General features: G+C 36.9%; 1 protein-coding gene across 1 annotated transcript in view; it reads left to right on the forward strand.

Moving 5' to 3' along the window:
* The first annotated feature begins 238 nt into the window (after nt 1–238).
* Nucleotides 239–21,818, forward strand: part of LOC107154529 (sodium/glucose cotransporter 1-like) — a 58,297-nt gene continuing 36,717 nt past the window's right edge. Inside the window, exons 1-6 of the mRNA XM_048785029.1 lie at nt 239–413; nt 9,978–10,082; nt 11,522–11,581; nt 16,144–16,248; nt 17,773–17,878; nt 19,080–19,160. Coding sequence (XP_048640986.1) covers nt 303–413; nt 9,978–10,082; nt 11,522–11,581; nt 16,144–16,248; nt 17,773–17,878; nt 19,080–19,160 — 568 coding nt within the window. The 5' untranslated portion in view covers nt 239–302. The remainder of the gene's footprint in view (nt 414–9,977; nt 10,083–11,521; nt 11,582–16,143; nt 16,249–17,772; nt 17,879–19,079; nt 19,161–21,818) is intronic.

Here is a 21,818-nt window from a genome sequence, read left to right on the forward strand (position 1 = left end):
CACTATTCCTGCCATGTCTGACCTTAGCTGAGGCTGAGGCTGAAGAGCTGAAAAAGGGGCAGCATTGGGCCTAACTTAATGGCCCAGAAGTGCTTGTCCTTCTAACAAGTTGGACCTAACCCCACCCAGAAGCAGGAAGTCTTCTGCAGCCCTGCTGGAAGTGGGCGGGAGGCCTGCTGGGAATACCCAGGCTGCCCTGTGGCCCTTCCCAGGATGCCCTGCGAACCAGAGCCAGAACCGGAGCCCGAGCCGTTGCCCCCTCTTGGAAGCCAGTGCTCCTTACCTGGCCCGGAAACGCCACTATGGACCTCTCCAAAGGACAGAACTGGAACTGGAGTCTTGGTTCCCAGAACACCATAGACACACTGGCGATAACTTTTTACCTCCTGTTGGTTCTGGGCCTCGGCCTGTGGGTATGACTTAACTCCAGGGGAGGGCGGAGCCTGGGACTCCTGGTGGGTTTAACCCCTCCCTAGCGTTTCAGCACTGGGCATCTTGGCCCCTGCCTATGTGCATCCCTGAGAAAAGACCTCTCCACTCTTCCTTTGCTTACCCTCTGCTTGCCCTTCCTGCCAAGAGTAAGCACGCTTCCTTATCAGCAAAGCCATCCTTCATCATCACCCGCTCACATGCCCAGCCACCCTCCAAATAATCAAACAGGTCAAATGCTCCTGTACCCACTGCCTGGAACCTAAAACCTTAGGTGTATTTCATAAGTGCTCCTTGTTATGATAACATGATGATCATGATGATGGTAATCTTCACAGCCATTCTATGAATAACATAGCTTGCCTTCCCTATCCAGGAGTCTTTTTATCTGCCGGTTCAACAAATAATATCAAAACTATTTGGAAAAATGTGGATCTCTACTGCACACATACAGACTTTTTTTTTTTTTGGTTATCCCCCTAAACAATAGGTTATAACAATTATTTACATTGTTTTGGGTATCATAATATCTGAATTATAATCTAGAGATGATTTAAAGTACATAAGAGGATATTTTATAGGCTATATGCAAATACTATGCCATTTTGTATAAGGGACTTGAGCATCTGTGGATTTTGGTAATCCTCAATGGATATAGAAAGAGGACTGTACTATTATTTGAACTGAGGTTCCAAAGGTTAAGTAACAACCAGGGAATAATGGAGTTCAGACTCAAACTTAAAGCTGTTGTCTGACCTGACTCATAAGCTTAATCACTCTGCATTGCAAGCAAGACACAAAAGTCATGTGTAATTTAGTGTTCTGAATATTACCTTTAAATTTGAGTAAGGAGATTGTATTTTTTCTTCTAGTATAAGGTTGTCTCAGTAGGGTAGAGTCATATCTCCTTTACTGCCATCTGTCCACTAAAGCTTAGCACGTAAGCACTCAAAAAGATGTCCCTTAGCCATACCACCAAGTACCAGACATAGTCCTTGTTCCACTAGAATATCAAGTGTATATGAAAACTTTGGGTAGTGTCGTGGTATCTTCCCTTGAGTAAGTTATTAACCATCAAAGGTCTCTGACTGGCCTGCTTCAGCAAGCAGGTGACGATGTCATCAGTTGTTAACAAGTGCAAGAGGTTTCATGCTAGATGGCCTCCTCCCAGCCAAAGTTTTAATGCCCATATAACCTATACTTTGGTGTGCTCCACCAGTTCACAGGTGGACTTTACAGTGAAGCTGGCCTTTGAAAATGTAATCATTGGACATTCTCAAAGGCTTACAATGAGTCATTTCTCTATTGGGCAGATGGACTAATGAAAACATAGACTCCATCCTATTAGGAGAACTTTGTACCAGAAGAAAAAATACAGTCGGCCTTTCACATCCAAGGGTTCTGAATCCACAAATTCACCTAACTGATGTTTTTTTAAAAAATCTGTGCTGTAAATGTATACACATTTTTTTCATTATCTCTTCAACAATACAGTATAACAACTATGTAGCATTTACAGTGTATTAGGTAGAAGTAATTTTTCTAGAGATGATTTAAAGTATGTAGGAGTAATGTATAGGTTATATACAAATGTTTCACCATTTTATGTAAGGAACTTGAACATCCTCAGATTTTGGTATCCACCAGGAGTTCCTGAAACCAATCCCTCATGAACACCAAAGGATGACTGCATAGGCCTTTTATTCCAAATGGAAAAGGCAAGCCTGAAGTATTTATTCAGATCATTCAAACAAATTATTTTCTTTTTTTCCAGTGGCCTTAATTATTAGTTGGCCTAGGCAGGGGCTCTGAGTAGCAAGCACCTCTTTGGGAATACTTATCCCAGTTCTCTTATTGTTTAGGAAGCCCCTACATAGCTTGCTCTTGGCACAAATAGAGGTTACTCTCTGGAGGAGGTCAGAGAACTACTAAGCCATCTGGTCACTTCCAGAGGAAACCTGCTATTTCTGCTCTTCTTCTGGGAGCCATAAAACATATGCAGATATCCAGAATACTTTGATCCTTTTCCTTCTTTATATTATTATTTTTGCTCTGGTTCTTTTTGGAAATCATATACTGTTGTTAGTTACAAAATATTTACATGTTCATTGTAAGAAGTGAAATATAAATATTTAAAAAATCTTACTCTTCTTCTCCAGTCCATTCCCATCTCTGAGGTAGCCAGGAACCATGGATCCTTCCTCCCCTTTTTCAGTTATATGTACATATGCAGACACATACAGTTTTAGTTTTTGTCTTCACAAAAAAAATGGAATCATATCATACCCATTTCTCTGAATAACTGGAATAAAATAAACCTAGACTCCTCCCACTGCATCATTAAAAAAGGCAAATTCCAGATGATCCAAAGATTTTTATACTTTATTAAAAAAACCTAGAAATTATTAGAAAAAGTTAGAATAATTACTCTGAAGCTTGCTGTTTTTCACTTCATGTATTTTGTAGAGTGCTACAAGTCAATAGATATAGATCTAACTTATGCTTTAATTAGCTGTGTAATAATAATACAAACGAGTACTATTCAGCTCTTCTCTACTAATTGATCCTTAGATTTGTGCCAAGTCTGTTTGTTTAATGTATTGTTGCTTATTAACTCATGTAGCACAGACTCCCAAAATGGAATTACTGAGTCAGAAGAGTATGTTTACTTTAAAATTTAAAAGATATTACTAAATGGAAATCCCCAAAGGTAGTTGAGATTTTAATTTCTCACAGGCGGTTTTTGACCATGCTCTTTCCTCAAGCCCTTACTAGCCTTATTTAATTTTTGTTTGTTTTGCCAATCTGATGCATAAACAGTAGTATCTCATCGAAGCATTAATTTATGCTTTTCAAGCTCCGAGTGAGACTCAGCATTTTTTTAATGAGTTTATTGTCCTCTGATTTTTCTCTTCTGAGAATAGCCAGTTTATTGCGTGTTTTTGAATGAGCTTGTTTGGCTTTGCTTTTATCAATTTATCCTTCCTTTGAACTACTGATATTTTTTCTAAACTATCATGTCTAGACAAATGTTTCTCAACCCCAGCACTACTGACTTTGGGGGCTGGATAATTCCATTGTGGGGGGTCCCTACATTACCATATTTTGAAGAATCCAAGACCGTTACCTGATTGTGACGATCAAACATGTCTCCAAATGTTGCCATTCTCCCTACTTGAGAACCACTGGTCCAGACCTGTTAATGGTTATCTTTTTGTCATTTGAGTTTTTGTTTTCTTTAAAGAAATCAACTCTCTCTCTCCTTTTATATCTTCCATATTTTTTTGCCTGGCTTAGAATCATATTTCTGCCAGGTGCAGTGGCACACACCTATAATCCCAGCAGCTTAGGAGGCAGAGGCAGGAGGATCACAAGTTCAAAGCCAGCCTCAGCAATTTAGCAAGGCCCTAGGCAACTCAGTGAGACCCTGTCTTAAAATAAAAAGATAAAAAGGGATGGGAATGTGGCTCAGTGCTTAAGCACCCCTGGGTTCAATCCCCAGTACCAAAAATTGGAAAAAAAATTTATTCCTGTACTCCAAAACTGTACAAATATTATTCTAACTTTTCTAATAATTTGTAGGGTTTTTTATAAAATATAAAAATCTCTGGATCATCTGGAATTTGCCTTTTTTAATGATGCAGTGGGAGGAGTCTAGATTTATTTTATTCCAGTTATTAAATAAACCACCCTTTTACCACTGAATTGAAATAAACGTTTTCATGAATGGACTCCTTACAAGTACTTTAAAGTACAAATCTGCTGAAGCCCCCTATTAAACTGGGAAGTGAGTTTTTGTTGCTGGTGCCTTGGCTTGTACAGGATGTGAAATGTACAACTTGTGCAGTATGTGGCTTTATGGTATACATGTTTTGGTCTTTTGTTTCTATTAATTTCTATTAATTACATGTTTTAGGCTTTTGTTTCTATTAATTTCAGTCCAGAGATCTTTTAGGAAGTGTTGGATGCATCTTGCCCACAACCTAGCTGTTGTGATTTGTGGTATTATTCCAGAAGGAGAGTAGGGAGGAAGAAAGAATCATGGATATATGCTTAAGTCACTTTCTTGCCAGAATCTCTACTTTCTGTTTGTTCTTTTTTAATAGAAAGAATGATTTCATTCCTCTTAGAATGTTTTGTAAATTCCAAGTCTCATGTACTACCTCTACCTACCTACAGCTGACACCTTTCTCAAGAAGAGTTACCTACGCCATACTAGGACCTTTATAAATATTTATTGAATGGATGAAGTAAGACTGATTTAATGTATGTGAATTTAGAGAGTTACTTTTTGGGTTTAAGGCTTTATGACATGAATAGTATGCCTGTTAAAATGCAGATACCTTGAATGGTGGCAGCAAGTTCACTCTTTCTATGGAAAAACTATTTCTGTCAACCAGCTATCATCCTTAGCTCATGCTAGTTAGGGAAAACCTGGAAAATCCTCTATATTGTCTTTTGACCATACCAGATGTGAGAATCAGAGTAGTAGAAAGGACTTGATAAATTGGAAGAACACCAAAGTAATGACAGTATGACTCCCCTCCTGGAAGAAGCTAGGCATATGTTCAGGAAATTTGCTATTCTTGAATACCCAGTAGTCTTCCAGACTCCACCAGAAGCTGTTGCACTAGCTATTTGGGGAGGGGTTGGATAAAGCAATCTTTTTTTCACAAGAGTGTAGAAAAATGACCATGGCCTTACAGTCTCATAGTTGGAAGAGACAGTAGTCTCCAGCTAGGCAGCCATGACCCTCCTCTACTACAGGTTATAGCAGATTCTATTTCTAAAAAGAAAGAAGGGAAGAATGAATTTGGGGAAGAGTAAAGGTCATATGTTTGAGAGACCTTTGTTTTGGGAGTAGTTTGGTTTCTTATATCCACTGTGGTGTTTTATTTTTGTTTTAGGCTGTAATGTCAAGTAGTCGTGCAACAATAAAAGACTTCTTCCTGGCTGGCAGAAATCTGTCATGGTGGTCGGTGAGTAAACCTTGCATGTGGCAATCCATTTAGGGAGCTGTTTGTTAACTTGCTTATTACTTTAATGTAGATGTCTTATACCCAAAATACTTTGAAATTGCTAAATCAGGCATGTCATTTAATTAGTGTTTCCTTAACTCTAAATTTTCTTAACCTGAATGTTCCCATTCATTTTAGTTCAGTAACCATTTATTAGGTACCCAGTGCATACATGGCATTGTTCTAGGTTCCAGGACATAGGTAGAAAATAGACCACTCTGCCATATAGAAGAGCAGACTCAAGAATGAGAGTAGGATACATATTTAACTAATTAAAATATATTACAGTGTAGAACAAGAAGTTAGGAAGAACATGGAATAGATGTGGCTTGATGGGTGATCAAGAAAGTAGGATTGTGTGAACAGCATTTGGAGATAGAGTGTTTTCTAGGTAACAAAGTGTGAGGGCATTCCATGCAGAGGAAACAGCATACACCTAAGCGTGGGAGGTGCAGAGTAGCGTAGGTGCTACTCCCATCTAGATGAAGGGAAGTAGGATTGAAGGTAGAAACATTTTTGCTGTATGTATGTTAATTTATTGATTATAAAAAGTGATTGGTCCAAGAGGAATGACTCAAAAACCCCCACAGTAGTGGAGGCAGTTGCCCTTCCTTAGCCCTGTATCTCTACTGGGATGGCTAGGGTCACCCAGGTAGAAGGAGGATGTCAAGCATAATTTATGTAAAAATAGACATACATTTCCCACATAGGAATTTAAGGTACATTTAGAAAATTGTGCAACAACCAGGCCCTTATTTAGTCATTTATTCTTTGTTCTCAACCAGTCTTCTGGCAAGAATTTGAGTTTTCAGGATAACCTCCATGTGTCTTTATACAAAGGAAACAGGAAAGCACAGTTATTAACTGATGGATCAAGCAATGTCAAAGAGGCCTTGCTTCTGTTATCTGGGAGATTTGGGGGACAGCTCTTTTCAACTCTCTGCATTATGCTTTAATTTTGTTTTTTATAAACCCAGTTTAGGAAGAGATTGATGTAGCAAAGAGCTGTTTGCACTGGGCCTCCTACTTAGTTTATTCTTTGATGGAAGATTCTAACAACATGATCTCCTCCTAGGCTATGAAGCCCCCAGTCTTTGATAAGAACCACACTGTGGTCTTATAGAGGTGTTTTTTGTTCTCAGAAAAACAGGAATCTAATGCCTATGTTACCTTGTATAACTGTGACACTTGTAATGGTTTTATTGATACACTTTAACCTCCTAATGTTTGCACATATTTTGACTTATCAATTTCTTTTTCATTATTAGGATTATTGTTAGTAAACAAAATTCAGTAAAAGAAATTGGGATACATGAAAAATTTTGCCATTTTTTCTTGCTTCTTTTGTTTTTGTTCAATCAGCAAAAATCAATGGATATCAATAGCTCTTGTCAGAGTCCCCAGTTACTTCCACATCACCTGTTATTGTGGTAACTTCTCAGTTCTCATCTTACCTCATTTAGCTGTGGCATCTGAAACCCTCTATCATCTGGCCTGGCTCTCAGGCTCTCTTCCTCCTTATTTCTTCAGCTTCATTAGATTCTGCTCAGACTCTCTTGCAGGTTCTTGCCTATCTCCTCATATTTTTAGTCCTTTTGAGAAGATTTTTAGATCCCCTCAGAGCTTCTGTGGGTCTCCAGATCCTTAGTCTTTGCCCTCTTCTCTCCAGTTACACTCCTCACTTGACAATTTCATCTAGTCTCTTGGCTTTAAATACCTACCATATGGTGTTAATCCAACTCTTTTTTTATCTGAAGTCTGACCAGTTCTCATCCACTCTACCTTCAGCTCCTAGCTGCCATCATGTCTCACCTGACTAATTATAACAGCCTCTTCTCTAGACTCCCTACCTTTGCTTCTCTATGTATTTATTTTTATCCCTAGCCCACATCTCTCCCTTCAACTCAATACTGGAGATGTATAGATGCCTATCTGACACCTTTATTTGAAAGGCTCAGCAGGGATCTCATGCTGAACATACCACAAAGGGAACTCTGGATTTTCCTCTGCAAATCTGCCTCTCCTGCCATCTTCTTCATCTCATTAATAACAACTCCATCTCTCTAGCTGCTGGGGTTCACAAACTTGGAGTCATCATAAGCTCTTATTTTTCTCACATCCAACATCCTATACATCAAGAAATCCTGTGACTCAATCTAAAAAATATATCTGAAGTCTGACCAGTTTTCATCCACTCTACCTTCAGCTCCTAGCTGCCATCATCTCTCACCTGATTGATTATAACAGCTTCTTCTCTAGACTCCCTACCTCTGCTTCTCTATATATAGTCTCAAAAGAACCAGCTAAAGTTGAGTCTGTTGACAGAACTTAAATCAGACAATGATGCCTTTCTCCTAGAACCTTCCATGGGCTCCCATATCACCCAGAATGAAAGCCCAATTGCCATGAACACCTACATCAGGCCACAGATGATCTACACCTCCTTTCCTCTCTTCCCTCTTAGGATGACTTTCCCCAATTCTAGCCAGTGTTCTCAGTATCCTGTTTCAGTGCCTTTCCATCTGCTAATGCCTCTGCATGGATGCCCTCCTTAGATATCCCCACAGCTTGCTCTGTCAGCTCTTCTGGTATTCCTTAGCTCCTTTCTCAGGACATTTTACCCTGAAAGCCCTATTATTCAACATTCTTATCCACTTTCCCAACTTTCTTTTTCTCTATAGTACTTATTACTGTTTCCTATGCTATAAAATAAATCTACGATATATTGTTTATTGTTTCTCTTTTTCCCAAAAGAGTGTTAGCTTCATGAAAGCAGGAATAGGACTTTTTCTATTTTACTCACTATTGTATGCTTAACACCTACAACATTATACCTGGTCCTTAGTAGGCAGTGGACATTACTAATAATTATTGAGCCAGGCACGGTAGTGCACACCTGTAATCCCAGCAACTCAGGAGGCTGAGGCAGGAGAATTGACAGTTCAAGGCCAGCCTCAGCAACTTAGCAGGGCCCTAAGAAACTCAGCTAGACCCTTGTCTCTAAATAAAATATTTTTTAAAAGGACTTGGGGATGTTGCTCAGTGGTTAAGCACCCCTGGGTTCAATCCCTGATACCAATAAATAAATAAATAAATAAATAACAATTGTTATTACTATTATTATTATTGAAATAATGAATAATTACTTTATAATCCATCTTTTCATTTACTCATGTACTAAGAACAACTTTCAAGATTGATTAAAATAAATCTATATAGAGAGATTATATGTATATGCAGTTGCATACTATTGCATTATATGGGCGTTCCACTATTTATGCCCTCTATTATTAGGCAATTTACACATTATATAATGTTTCATATAATGGTAAATGTAGTAAACATACTTAAGAGTAAAATTACCATTACTTGAGTACTTGTTACATGTCTCTTCTATATTTCCTTGCCTTTTATTGGTCACTTCTAAGCCTTTTTGGTCTTGTGTGCTACTTTATGTTAATATTTCCAATGCTTTTTTCATCTTGGTTTCATTTACCTAAAAGCCTTTGTTGGTTTTAGCTTTTCTTGATAATTTGGTTTTAAATGTGTCTGATGCCAATGACATTATAGTCAAATTACGGTTTTAAATGGAGTGAGTGCCTCCACTCCATTCAGAAATTATGACTGGTTTTGGAGGTATTTTGTTGCTTTTATATGCCTCTAGGACTTTTTCATTTTGAAAGTAACAGATGTTGGCTGTAAAAAAACAAAAATTACAGTCCAAGTATGGAACTTGAAATATTCTCCCCACTCCATCTCTGTAACCATAATTCTAGCTCCAGAAGCATTTTGTTTCCATGCATACATAAATATATATGTGCACAAATGTAAAATACATACAATTGTAGAAATTATGTTTTATATATAATTTATAATATAAATTACTTATTATATAATAAATGTAATACAAACCATATACATATATAATTTACTTTTTTTGTATCAGGGATTGAACCCAAGGGCACTCAACTACTGAGCCACATCTGCAGCCTTTTTTACTTTGAGACAGGGTCTCACTGAGTTGCTTAGGGCCTCACTAAGTTGTTGAGGCTGGCTTTGAACTTGCAATTTTCTTGTCTCAGCTTCCTGAGCTGCTGGGATTTAGGCATGTGTTACTACATCTATCTTATTTACCTTATTTTATCACTTAATAGAACTACCTTATTCCTTCTGTATGCTACATTGTACTTCCTCACAATCATGTACCTTAGTATTTTAACCAGTCTCACAAAAAGTTATATTGTTTTCAGTTTTAAATTATTTCAAACAAATCCATACTTCTAAATACTTCTGCTTTAATTACATTAGTGGAGAACGTGACAACATAAGTATGGCTATTTTACTTTTTCTCATTTTCTCCCTCTTTACTTGGCTTTTAATTCATGGTTAAGGGAGATATAAAAAAAAACATAAATGGGAATTCTGTACAAGGAATAATCCCTTTTGAAAAAAATGTGAAATTCACTGGGAGTTTGTATTTGTGAGAACTAATTACATAGTTCTGATATGTACTTATCTTTTTATTTTCAGATAGGTACTTCTATTTTTGTTACATATATTGGCAGTGGCCGTTTTATCGGCCTGTCTGGAATAGGAGCATCTTCGGGGATCGCTGTAGGGGCCTTTGAATGGAACGTAAGTAATACATTTTGCAGAAACTAATCTCCACATTTATTGTTGTCCAATAAAACTCAAAAACTTAAAAATTTGCTTGCAACCTTGGGTAACTATGAAAGACTTCTTGAGAAGTTGTGAGAAAGGAACTACATGTTTGATTTTTCAAAAGGATTGTGTTGGTTTTCATTCTTAGTAAATTAAGAAACAATGTTTATAACCCTACAACCATAGGAACATAGTGAACAGAAAACTGTTAGGATATTAGGTAGGGAAAAGATCTTATTAACATTTAAATATATATATCTACATATATATAATGTACATATACAGACCTATATGGGTGTATGTATATGTACATATATGTGTGTATATATATATAGACATATCTATGCATATGTCTTTGCATAATATTTAGAATGGGTTAAACCAAGCTCTTTGAGAATTCAGTAGTTACTATAACTCTTCTAAGTTATCTCACAGAAATACTAGTTCCAATCATAAAATATAAAATATTGGATTATTTATTTATTTAACGGAATATATTTGTTGTAGGAAATATTGTTCTTTTTCTTGATTTCACCCAATTTTAATTCATTTATTAATCAGAAAGCTCCACATTTTTTGTCTCATCTTTGTACTTATATTCTACAAAAAATAAAGAATATTTCTACAGAGTCAAAACCTAATAAACTCTGTTCTTCATCACTATTAAGTTCTCAGAATTTTCAAACATCACTTTGCTTCATATACTCAGCTCACATTATCCCTTCTTTGTAAATAAATCCAGAACCAAATATGTTACTTAATTTCAATTGTGTGACATTTTTACATAGTTTCTCTCACTTTTCCCTTAGTATTTTCTTATTTTTAACAATATTTTAAATTTATTAAAATATAAGCCACCCTCATTCTTGGAAATGAACTCAGTTTACTTCCCCAAATTAACAGCCTTCTATAGACACCTGGCATGTGATCTACCCCTATAATCCCAGCTACTTGGGAGGCTAAGGCAGGAGGTTCACAAGTTCAGGCCAGTCTCAGCAACATATAAAGACCTTCAGCAACTAGTGAGACCCTGTCTCAAATTTTTAAAAAAATTAAAAAGGCTGGGGAAATACCTCATTGGTAAAGTGTCCCAGGGTCAATTCCCAGTACCAAAAGTAAATTTTTTTAAAAGAATCTTTTTTTTTTTTTGGCTTTTTTTTTCCCCCCAGGGCTGAGGACCGAACCCAGGGCCTTGCACATGCTAGGCAAGCACTCTGCCACATAGCCAAAGATCATGTGCCTGAAAATTAAGTTATTTTTTTCTGAAAGGTGTATTCTTGGACCTTTATTTATAAGTCCCAAGTAATGATATATCTATCAGGCTCAAAATTAATAGTAACTGAGCTTGCATCTCATTTAAGAGCTTGACCTAGATGGGTCCCTGATTTAATTGTACATCTTCTTGATTTCAGACTATACTTATGGTCTTTGTTCTTGGTTGGATATTTATTCCTATTTACCTTAAGGCTGGGGTAAGTGTCCACTATTAGTTACTCTATTCTCTAAATATTTTTTTCTCACAAATATTGCAAGTGTACTAAAAACATCTTAGAGGACAACTTAAACTTCTTAGTCTTTTGATCCTTGTACTGACTTCCCTAATCGCAAGATGCCTACAAGACATATACTTCCTTGGGTTAACAAACACCAATAATTGGTGGCTTACTGAATAGTTTATCCTTTAAGGCTTTTCTAAGAAAACATTTTAAAGTTTATTAAAAAATAAAACCAATTTAGGTTTTTAGAGAACAAATATGTTAATGATTGGAAGACTCAACTGTCAGAAGACTCAGCTGACTCAAATGTCAGTTCTACCAACTGGTCTGTGCATGGAATGTAATTCCAAACAAAATCCAAATAGAGTTTTTTGAGGAACTTGACAAATGATTCTTAAATATATGTTGGAGAGTATAAGAATAGCAAAGATATTGCTATCAAAGATGATGGACTTGTCCTACCAAATGTCAAAGAGTTTACAGCTGGGCAAGGTGGCTCACACCTCTAATCCCAGCAGCTCTGGATGCTGAGACAGGAGGATCATAAATTCAAAGCCAGCCTCAGCAATGGCGAGGCACTAAGCAACTCAGTGAGACCCTGTCTCAAAATAAAATACAAAATAGGACTAGGGATGTGACTTAGTGGTTGAGTGCCCTGAGTTTAATCCTCAGTACCCTCCAAAAAAGTATTAAAAGGCTGTAATAATTAACACAGAGATAAACTCACTGCTGTGATTTACACAGTTGTCCCCCAAAGGCCCATATGTTAAGGAGTTGATCCCCAGCCCATGGTGCTCCTGAAAAGTGGTTGATCCCTAGCCCATGGTGCTCTTGGAAAGAATCTTTAAAAATGGGGCCTAGTGGGAGATCTTCCTATCACTGGGGATGGACAGACCCTTGAAGGGATATTATGACCCCAGCACTTTCCTCTTTCTCTTTTCTCATCTGGCCTTGAGATAAGCAACTTTCTATGCCAAACTCTCCTGCTATGATACAACAACAGGCCCAAAGCAATGAGGTCAATTGGTCATGGATTAAAACATTCAAAATTTTGAGCCAAAATAAGCCTTTCCTCTTCTTAAGTTTATTTATCTCAGGTTTTTTTTTTTTAACAGTAATAGAAATCTGACTTACACACATACTCACAAGTGGAAGAGGGGCAAAAGCCCAGAAACATATATATGGACACTTATGACATTGATGGTATTGAAGGCAGATCACTAAATAAAGGAAGGCCAACTGATTACCACATGAAAAAAACAAATTGGATCCCTACTCTACACAAAATAATTTTAGGTTGATTAAAGACTTAAATGTAAAATGCAAAAAAAATTATGGGAAAGTATAGAATATATTTGTATCCTTGAAGTGGAGAATAATTTGTAAATAAGATATAAAAATTCCAAATTCCTGGCTGATCACTAAAGTACACATACATATATGAGACTCCAGAAAGCCTATTTGTAAAAAGAAAGAACCCATAAGGCGCTCTTTCTTGAAAAGATAGTACTGCATCTGGTGAGATTTTTAGTTTATCACACTACATTTCCCAAACCATATAGGATAAGCAGTGGAAAGCAGAATTCTTACTGGTTTGAGGAGTCAAAGGACAGAACTGAGGACAGCAAAGCACTAGGAAATTTAGGTGGGGCACTTTAAAAACAAGGAAACCAAAGAGAGAGTTAACCCCCAAATCTGAAAATAAATTTGGATGAAATCCTTGTCTGACTTCCATACTACACAGGTTCAGAGGAAACCTCCTAAGGGCCAGACTTAATTAATTGTAGCTGGAAGATGGTAAAAAAAAAACAAGCAGAAACATCAGCTGCGAACATGGGTTGGGGAGGGCTGACCATGAAAGGTTTGGAAGCTTCAGTCTAGGAAAGTTAATTACCTATTAAAATAAAAATAGCAGTCCCCAGAAAAACAAAACAGATTCTAGACACTGCATTATATTATTTACAATGACCAGTTTCCTACCAACAATTACTAGATATACAAAGAAGTAGGAAGATGAATGACCCACATTGTAAGAGAAAAAAAATACAATATATAGGACCTGACTGAGTAGGTCCATATATTGATCTAATGGACAGACTTCAAATCTGCTATGATAAGTATTTTTTAAAAAGTAAAGGAAATGTGATGTTAATGAATGAACAAATAGGGCCTCTCTACAGAGACATTAAAACTATAGGAAAGAATCAAGAGGAATTCTAGAGTTGGAAAGCATAGTAACTAAAGTTAAAAATTCACAAGAGGAGCTCAACAGCAGATTTTAAATGACAGAAGAGAGAATCAATGAATTTTAAGATAATAAGAATTACCCAGGATAAGGAATAGAGAAAAAAGGAAGAAGGTGGAACAAAATCCCAGAGACCTGTGATTACAATATCAGATAGTCCAGCATGCATGTAATTGGAGCCCCAGAAAGAGAAGACAGAGGAGGCAGAAAAACACTTTTCTAAAAATGTTTTAGTTGTTGATGGACCTTTATTTTTTATTTATTTATATGTGGTGTTGAGTATCAAACTTGGTGCCTCGCACATGCTAGGCAAGTGCTCTACCACTGAACCACAACCCCAGAAAAACATTTTTTGAAAACATAACAACTGAAAATTTTCAAAGCTAGGAGGGCAATGTTCATTTACAGATCCAAGAAACTTTGTAAAAACTAAATAGAATAAACACAAAGGAAACCACACTTAGGTATACCATAGCGAAACTGATAAAAACAAAAAGGAAATCTTGAAAGCAGTAAGGGGAAAATGACACATTACATTCAAGGCAACAATGACATATTTAATGGTCAACTTCTCAGTAGAAACATCAGAAGCCAGAAAACATTAGAAAGACATATTCAAAAATGCTAGAAAAAATATTAAATAAGGATTTTATATCAAATAAAAATATTCCTCAAAAATCAAGGTGATTTGGTAGGTAATGATTTCTTGAGACCCAAAATGCATAAATCATAAAGAAAGAAATTAGTTAATTAGACTTCATCCAAAATTTAAATTTTTACTTTAAAAGATGTTAAGAAAATGAAAAACCAAGCTAGAGACTGGCAGGAAATACTTGTAAAACTTATTTACAATAAAACACTTATATGCAGAAAATATGTATGTTGAAAACTCTTATAACTTGATAATAAAAATAAGGTTTGAACAAATGTTTCACCAAAGAAAATATACAAGAGGCAAATAACACATGAAAAGATACTATAATTAATCATTAGGAAAATGCTATTAAAATAAGATACTGTTGCATATTCATTCTTTGATTCTTTTTATGAGGTAGTCATTGGCTTTGACAACAAGTGTAGAAACAGAAGCAGCTCAGGAAAAGTGAAGGTTAATATACCCACAGGTCCTAGACATAGGAGGGTGTCAGAGACAGCATGCCATGCAGGACCACATGGGAAAGACACAGGATGGTCAGAAGGCAGAAGACAGAAGTGAAGGGATTTGGGGCTTTATTGGTGTTTCTGTGGGAAAGTCAAGGCAGGGCAGAATGAACAATTTAGGATTGGCTAGCTTAAATAATCTCAATAGTTTTGGGGTTGTAGGGTTGATCTCTAGTTGCCTAATACCTGATCTGAGATGAATGAGCAGAGGGATATTGTTCCCTGGGGTGCACAGGCTAGCTAGAGGAAGTTCAGCTCTGAATTGGTTAATTCATATATCAAAGACATACTCCATGCTGAGCCCTTTGTTATCTTTAAAAAATGACTAGTTTTTGGAAAGGCAACCTCCCCCAAGCCAGAAAGATATTTTTAAGATGTCAAAACATTGTTATATTAAAAAAATTTATATATATACAGTACACACCAGAATGGCTAAGATTTAAAAGACTGACACTACCAAGAGTGGTGCTTCATCAAACAGGGAGAGTTTAAGTTAGAACTTAAAGTAGACATGTATTGATTGGTAGATGATCAAGAGCACATAAAGATAGGACAGAAACTGGGACCATATCCATTTAGCTATGGTAGGCGTATCAATAATTGTTAAATGGATATGATCCCAGTTTCTGGTCCAAGAACATAGTGAGCACAGAAGGCATGATCTCTGAATTCCTGGTGCCTTAGACAATATAGAAAAAGAACAGGATCATTTGGGGCACCAGCACCTAGACTGGCAGTTTAGACACAGACTGTAGAGTCAGGTTCCATGTCCTTTGAGTACTAGCTATCTTTTTAGTACATGACAAGGTACTTGCTTTTACTCTATTATCATTCCATAAAAGTTATTTGTCATCTTTAGAAAATTTAATTAGCTAAATTTCCTTCTGCATTCCAAAGATTGCACAGGAAGCTGGATTCCAAGACTTCTTGAAGACATCAATATTGCCTCTCCTTATTTGCCCCATCTTGACTGGTGCCAGAGGCAATGATCCCACGTTTTGTACTCCTGGGCCACTCCCACCATTGGCAACATCTCTGGGGCAAACAGCACTTTGTGAGCAAGGCTCATCCCCATGGATCTGCCTCTTCCACACTCACTATCTGATGGTGACTTATCTTGCGGCTTGTACAGGTGGTGACATTGCCAGAATATTTGAGGAAGAGATTTGGTGGCTTCCGGATCCAGTTCCTCTTCTCTTTTATGTTTTTACTCGTCTATACCTTTAGTATGATCTCGGTGAGTTATATGAAAACCAGCCCAGTAAAATACCCGCCCCCCAAAAAAGAACAAGAACAAAACCAAAAACCAACAAGCGGGATTCAGGATTATGCTTAGTTATCCCAATAGTTTACTCTGAAGCTTCATAAATGACTTGTTGATCTCTATTGTGTAAGGTAGAGTATGTAAGAGTACTTAATTTTACTATTAATAGTTTAATACTATTTTGCAAAAAATAAAAGGCATAGGCATCTTTCTTAATCTCAAGTGCAGGTCACAGGTCAAAGAACCTTGGGATTATCCATCTAATGTCATTAGGTAATGTGCTCAAAAAAATCTAGGAGTTTCCATCTTCTTGCAAGAAAACTTAACCTCTTGAGTAAGACTGTAAGGGCTGTCCTGTTCAAGTCCCTGCTTGCCTCTTTGGCCTTACTTTTCTTATTTACTCCCCTTAACCTACATTTACTGCTTTATTGATTTTCAAACACAGCTAACTTATTCCCACCTCAAGCCCCTTATACTTGCTCTATACTGTTTACAGTGTTCACAAATGTCACCTCCTTGCAACAGGCCTTCACAGATTTTCGTAGTCAGTCTCTACTCCATGGCTCTGTTTTTATTTTCTTTGTAATGTTTATCACCCTATGAGTAATTTATTTGTTTATTGTCTGTCTTCTCTGCTTCAGTGCAAGCTTCCTGAGACCAAGGACCTTGCTTGGCTTCTTCACTGCATTACTGAGAACTGTGCTGAGAACATGTTTAGCACATAAGGCACTTGATAAATGTTTTTTAAATAATCAAATGAGTGGCATTTATCACACTGAGAACAAGGCTGTATAGTAGTCTGTCTCCTTCATTCAACATAGGCTTCTTGAAGACAGCTACTAAGTTTTGGTAACCCTTGTGTCTTCTGAACCTGCTAAGTATCGATGACATGGTTGGCACTCAGTAAGCATTTGGTGAACAAATTTATAGATGAATCTTTTCCCATTGTATCCCTGGCTTTGGAGGCTAGAATAACAAATCAAGAGGTTATCCAGTTAAATGATGTGCAGATGTTTCAAAAATCAGTATTAACTAAGCCAGGGTTCAACAAATCTGGTCTGTAGACAAATCCAGCTAATAATCTGCTTTGTACAACTCTTGAGCTAGGAACAATTTTTACAGCTTTAAAAGGTTATAAAAAAAAATAGAGACAGTGTGTGGTCCAAAAAGCCTACAATATTTACCATGTGACCCTTTACACGAAAAGTTTGCCAATCTCTGAGATGCTATCCCCGTGGCTTTTTCCCAGTGGCAGAACCATAGTTTCCACTCTGAGGCTTCAGAATGGAAAAGGCTAAGTTGCGTTAACCGGGCAAATTGAATTAATTCAGCTCTACAGGCTGAACTCACGGGTAGATCTCACCTAGCATCCATGCAATGCGGTGCCAGTCAGAGACCATCTCTTGTATATGGCTTCCAAGACCCATTTCTTTCTTAAATTGTTGTTGATTCTGATGGAAAAGAAAGTACAGTATGCTGACCTTGTACTTATTTCAGCTGGAGATCAGCTATGGTGCTATGTTCTTGAAAATGATTTGGAACTTGAACATTTACCAGACTACCCTAGTCTTGCTGACAGTTTCTGGCATGTACACCATCACAGGTGAGGTTGCCCTGATTCAAACACTGAATCAGGATTGTGTGGGGGGGAGTGATGGAAATTGAACCCATGAATCAGGATTTATACTAATTCAAACACTCTCTACTTAGTGGAGTACTAGTAGACATTGAGGCAGCAATTTCTAGACCTTACAGTTTTCCCTAAGTATATAGATCACAGACAGTGGAAATATTGGAGGGAGGGATACCTAAGTGGTGTTCTACTTCTAGAAATTAGATTGGGCTCTCAAGAGTTTTTCAAGGGGAATAATAGGGTCAATAGTGACCATGTTTGGGGCAGAATTGGGCTGTTACTTCAGGTTATCAAGTGATAGAGTAGGAGTACAGAAAGGGAATGAGGGGGATACATAGGCCTTAAGTCACCTGGCAAGGTCTTTGGATGGGATCTTTTTTTAAAAATTTTAATTTGTTATAAATGATGGCAGAATGCAATTCAATTCATATTACATATATAAAGCACAATTTTTCATGTCTCTGGTTGTACACAAAGTATATTCAAACCATTCGTGTCTTCATACACGTATTTAGGGTAATGATGTCCATCTCATTTCACCGTCTTTCCTCCCCAGACGGGATCTTTTACGTAGGCAGTTGTGTTCTAGGGAGCCTTTACCTAGGTTTGGAGAATGGAAGCTCCTGTCATTCTTTTCCAGACACAGTGCTGGTTTATGTTCCCAGGAGTTCACTAGAGTACAGGTAAAGAGAATCGGTGGGAAGTAGAGTGCATTCAGTGGATCACAAAACATGGGAATAGGAGCTGGATTTTGCTTCTCAGGAGACATGTTTGGAGACATTTTTCATTGCCACAGGGGATACTACGAAGTGGGTAGAGGCCAGGGTGCTACTAACTGTTGCTTTTAAACTGAGATTTTTATGATGAAGTTTGCATTATTTTTGCTTAAGAGATCTATCAGATTTTTTTATCTGAAAAAATTTGGAAGTAAAGGAAAATTGGGATATAGAAGAGCAAGCTAAGAATCTTATAAAAGATTGTCAAGGATATTTACAAGAGAAAAGAGAAAGTACCAAAACCAAGTACAAGTAGTTTAAAAGACACTGATTTAAAGGGATATAAAGTCTTAATGAAGAGAGATAGGAGGAGAAAGATGAATTGAGTAGGTGATTCAGAAATTACAGTCAGCAAAGTCAGATGTGTTTTCATTTCTCATTCTCTTTTTCTTCAGGTGGTTTGACAGCTGTGGTTTATACTGAAGTCTTACATGCTGCTGTTATGATTTTAGGATCAGTCTTGTTAATGAGTTTTGGTAAGTATAACTTAAGAAGACTGGGCATCAGAGGGTAGAATCTTTAAATCTGTAGCTGCCCTAGGTCATCAGCACCTTCATCTCACAAATGAGGATACTGAAGCCCTCAAAAACTAAGAGTGTTGTCAAAGCTTATGCTGAAAACTGGGGAGGAAATCTCTGCTCAATTCAGGATAAAGAGAAGTTGAGTAATAAAGCAGAGACAATAAACTCCAGTATCTGGCCTGTCATACTCATCCCCATTCCAGCGCTTTTTACCTGTTCTTCCTTTCCAGTTGAAAAACCCTTTCCTTTCATTCACTCAATTAAATACATTTGTCAAAGTCAATGGACTATTCACCCCAAATAGTGTGATTTCATCATTATTCCATCAACACATCTTCTTCTCTGATCCACACAAAATATTCCCACCCATTGTGCAGCCTGATGAATTTAGTACTTAGTAGGTACTTATTAAGTTATGAGAATAAAAATATTATAGCTGAGGGCTGGGGTTGTGGCTCAGTGGTAGAGCGCCTGCCTCACACATGGGAGGCACTGGGTTCAATCCCCAGCACCACATAAAAACAAATAAAACAAAATAAAGGTATTGTTTTCATCTACTACTAAAAAATTTTTTAAATATTGTAGCTGACACAAGTTGAATATTATCAGGTCTCAGGTAGGCATTTATCTATGTTGCCTGATTTAATTATCGAAATCACCATGAGATGGGCTGGGGATGTGGCTCAAGCGGTAGCGCGCTCGCCTGGTATGCGTGCGGCCCGGGTTCGATCCTCAGCACCACATACACACAAAGATGTTGTGTCTGCCAAAAATTAAACAATAAAAATAAATAAAAATTATTTAAAAAAAAAAAAAGAAATCACCATGAGGCATAATTACTGTAGTTACTCCCATTTTACAGATGAGGAAAATAAGTCTCAGTTGTTTATGAAATATACCAAGAGTAAGACACACCAAGAACTCTCTTTTTAATAACAAAACCTAATCTATAACATATTATAGGTCAGTAATGGCAAGGAGACACTTAAAATGGAAATTTCTTTCCATAGCTAGGGGTGTGAGCTTAGCAAGTTGATATGACCCCATGGCTCAGAGACTGGTCTTCCAGAAATCTAGAAGGAAAAGTTCTGGGCTTGGGTAATAGAAAATTATTGAAATAATATGTGAACACAATTTAAGGATTATAGTTTCAGAGAGTATACTGATGAGTCTCATGGAATAAGAACAGATAATATCAAACAGAATCACACAGTGCCCTACCTTACCATTCAGGAAGTATTAGTATACCATGAATTTTTCTCAGTGCTATGTTGCAGGAAAACAAAATACAGGTCAAACGTGATCCAAGGAATTGTATCATTTTTAAATGTATGGGGAGCAATGACTAATTTGAGTAACAAAATTTTCAGCTACAAAACACAGTAAACCATGTGTTTGTTTTTGGGCTAGTATTACATATCAATATTTCTTAAACCTATGAAGTCTACCCCAAAATTTGATAATGGTACCCAAATAAAATAAACTAAGGAGCGGGTACAATGTTCCATATAGTGTTAACAATTATATCTCTAGATTTTTACTGAGAAATCTAATGGGATTTTTAATGGAGGTATTCAGGTTAAGTTTTTTGAGAAATAAACTATTATAAAGTTATGAAATAATTGTTTTCTTTTAAAAATATACAACCCCTTATGCATCCAAATCAGTGTTGTCTTTCAGTCAAGTCACTGTAAGAACCCATACACATACAATTATATTTTTATTCCTTTTTTTTAGTTGCTATTCTGTTTAGATATACATGACAATAGAGTGTACTTTGGCATATTATACATACATGGAGTATAACTTATTCTAATTAGGACTCCATTCTTATATGATGTAGAATTACACTGGTCTTATATTCATATGTGAACAAAGGAAAGTTATATCTGATTCATTCTACTGTCTTTCCTGTTCCCATCCTCTCCCTTCCCTTCATTCCCCTTTGTCTAATCCAATGAACTTCTATTCTTCCCTCCTTGCCCCTTTTTGTGTGTTAGCATCTGCATTATCGGAAAGAACATTTTTGGCCTTTGGTTTTGGAGGACTGGCTTATTTTTATTTAGTATGATAGCCTCTCCAGTTCTATCCATTTACTGGCAAATGCCATAATTTTATTTCTCTTTATGGCTGAGTAGTATTCCATTGTGTCTATATACCATATTTTCTTTATCCATTCATCTGTTGAGGGGCACCTAGGTTGGTTCCATAGTTTAGCTATTGTGAATCGAGTTGCTATAAACATTGATGTGGTTGTATCACTATAGTATGCAGATTTTAAGTCCTTTAGGTATATGCCAAGGAATGGGATAACTGGGTCAAATGGTGGTTCCAGTCCAAGTTTTCTGAGGTATCTGCATACTACTTTCCAGAGTGATTGCACCAATTTGCAGTCCCACCAGCAATGTATGAGTGGACCTTTTTTCCCCATACCCTTGCCAACATTTATTGTTACTTGTGTCCTGGATACTTGCTGTTCTGAATGCAATAAGATGGAATATCTACATATTTTATTCTTAATGCTAAGTAAACCAAAAGGAATACAGTGAAATACAGATCATCCTCAGTTTCTTGGTTCATTACCCAAAGACAACAACTATTATAATTTTGGGT

Source organism: Marmota marmota, unplaced genomic scaffold, assembly GCF_001458135.2.
Source record: "Marmota marmota marmota unplaced genomic scaffold, marMar, whole genome shotgun sequence".
Lineage (NCBI taxonomy): Eukaryota > Metazoa > Chordata > Mammalia > Rodentia > Sciuridae > Marmota > Marmota marmota.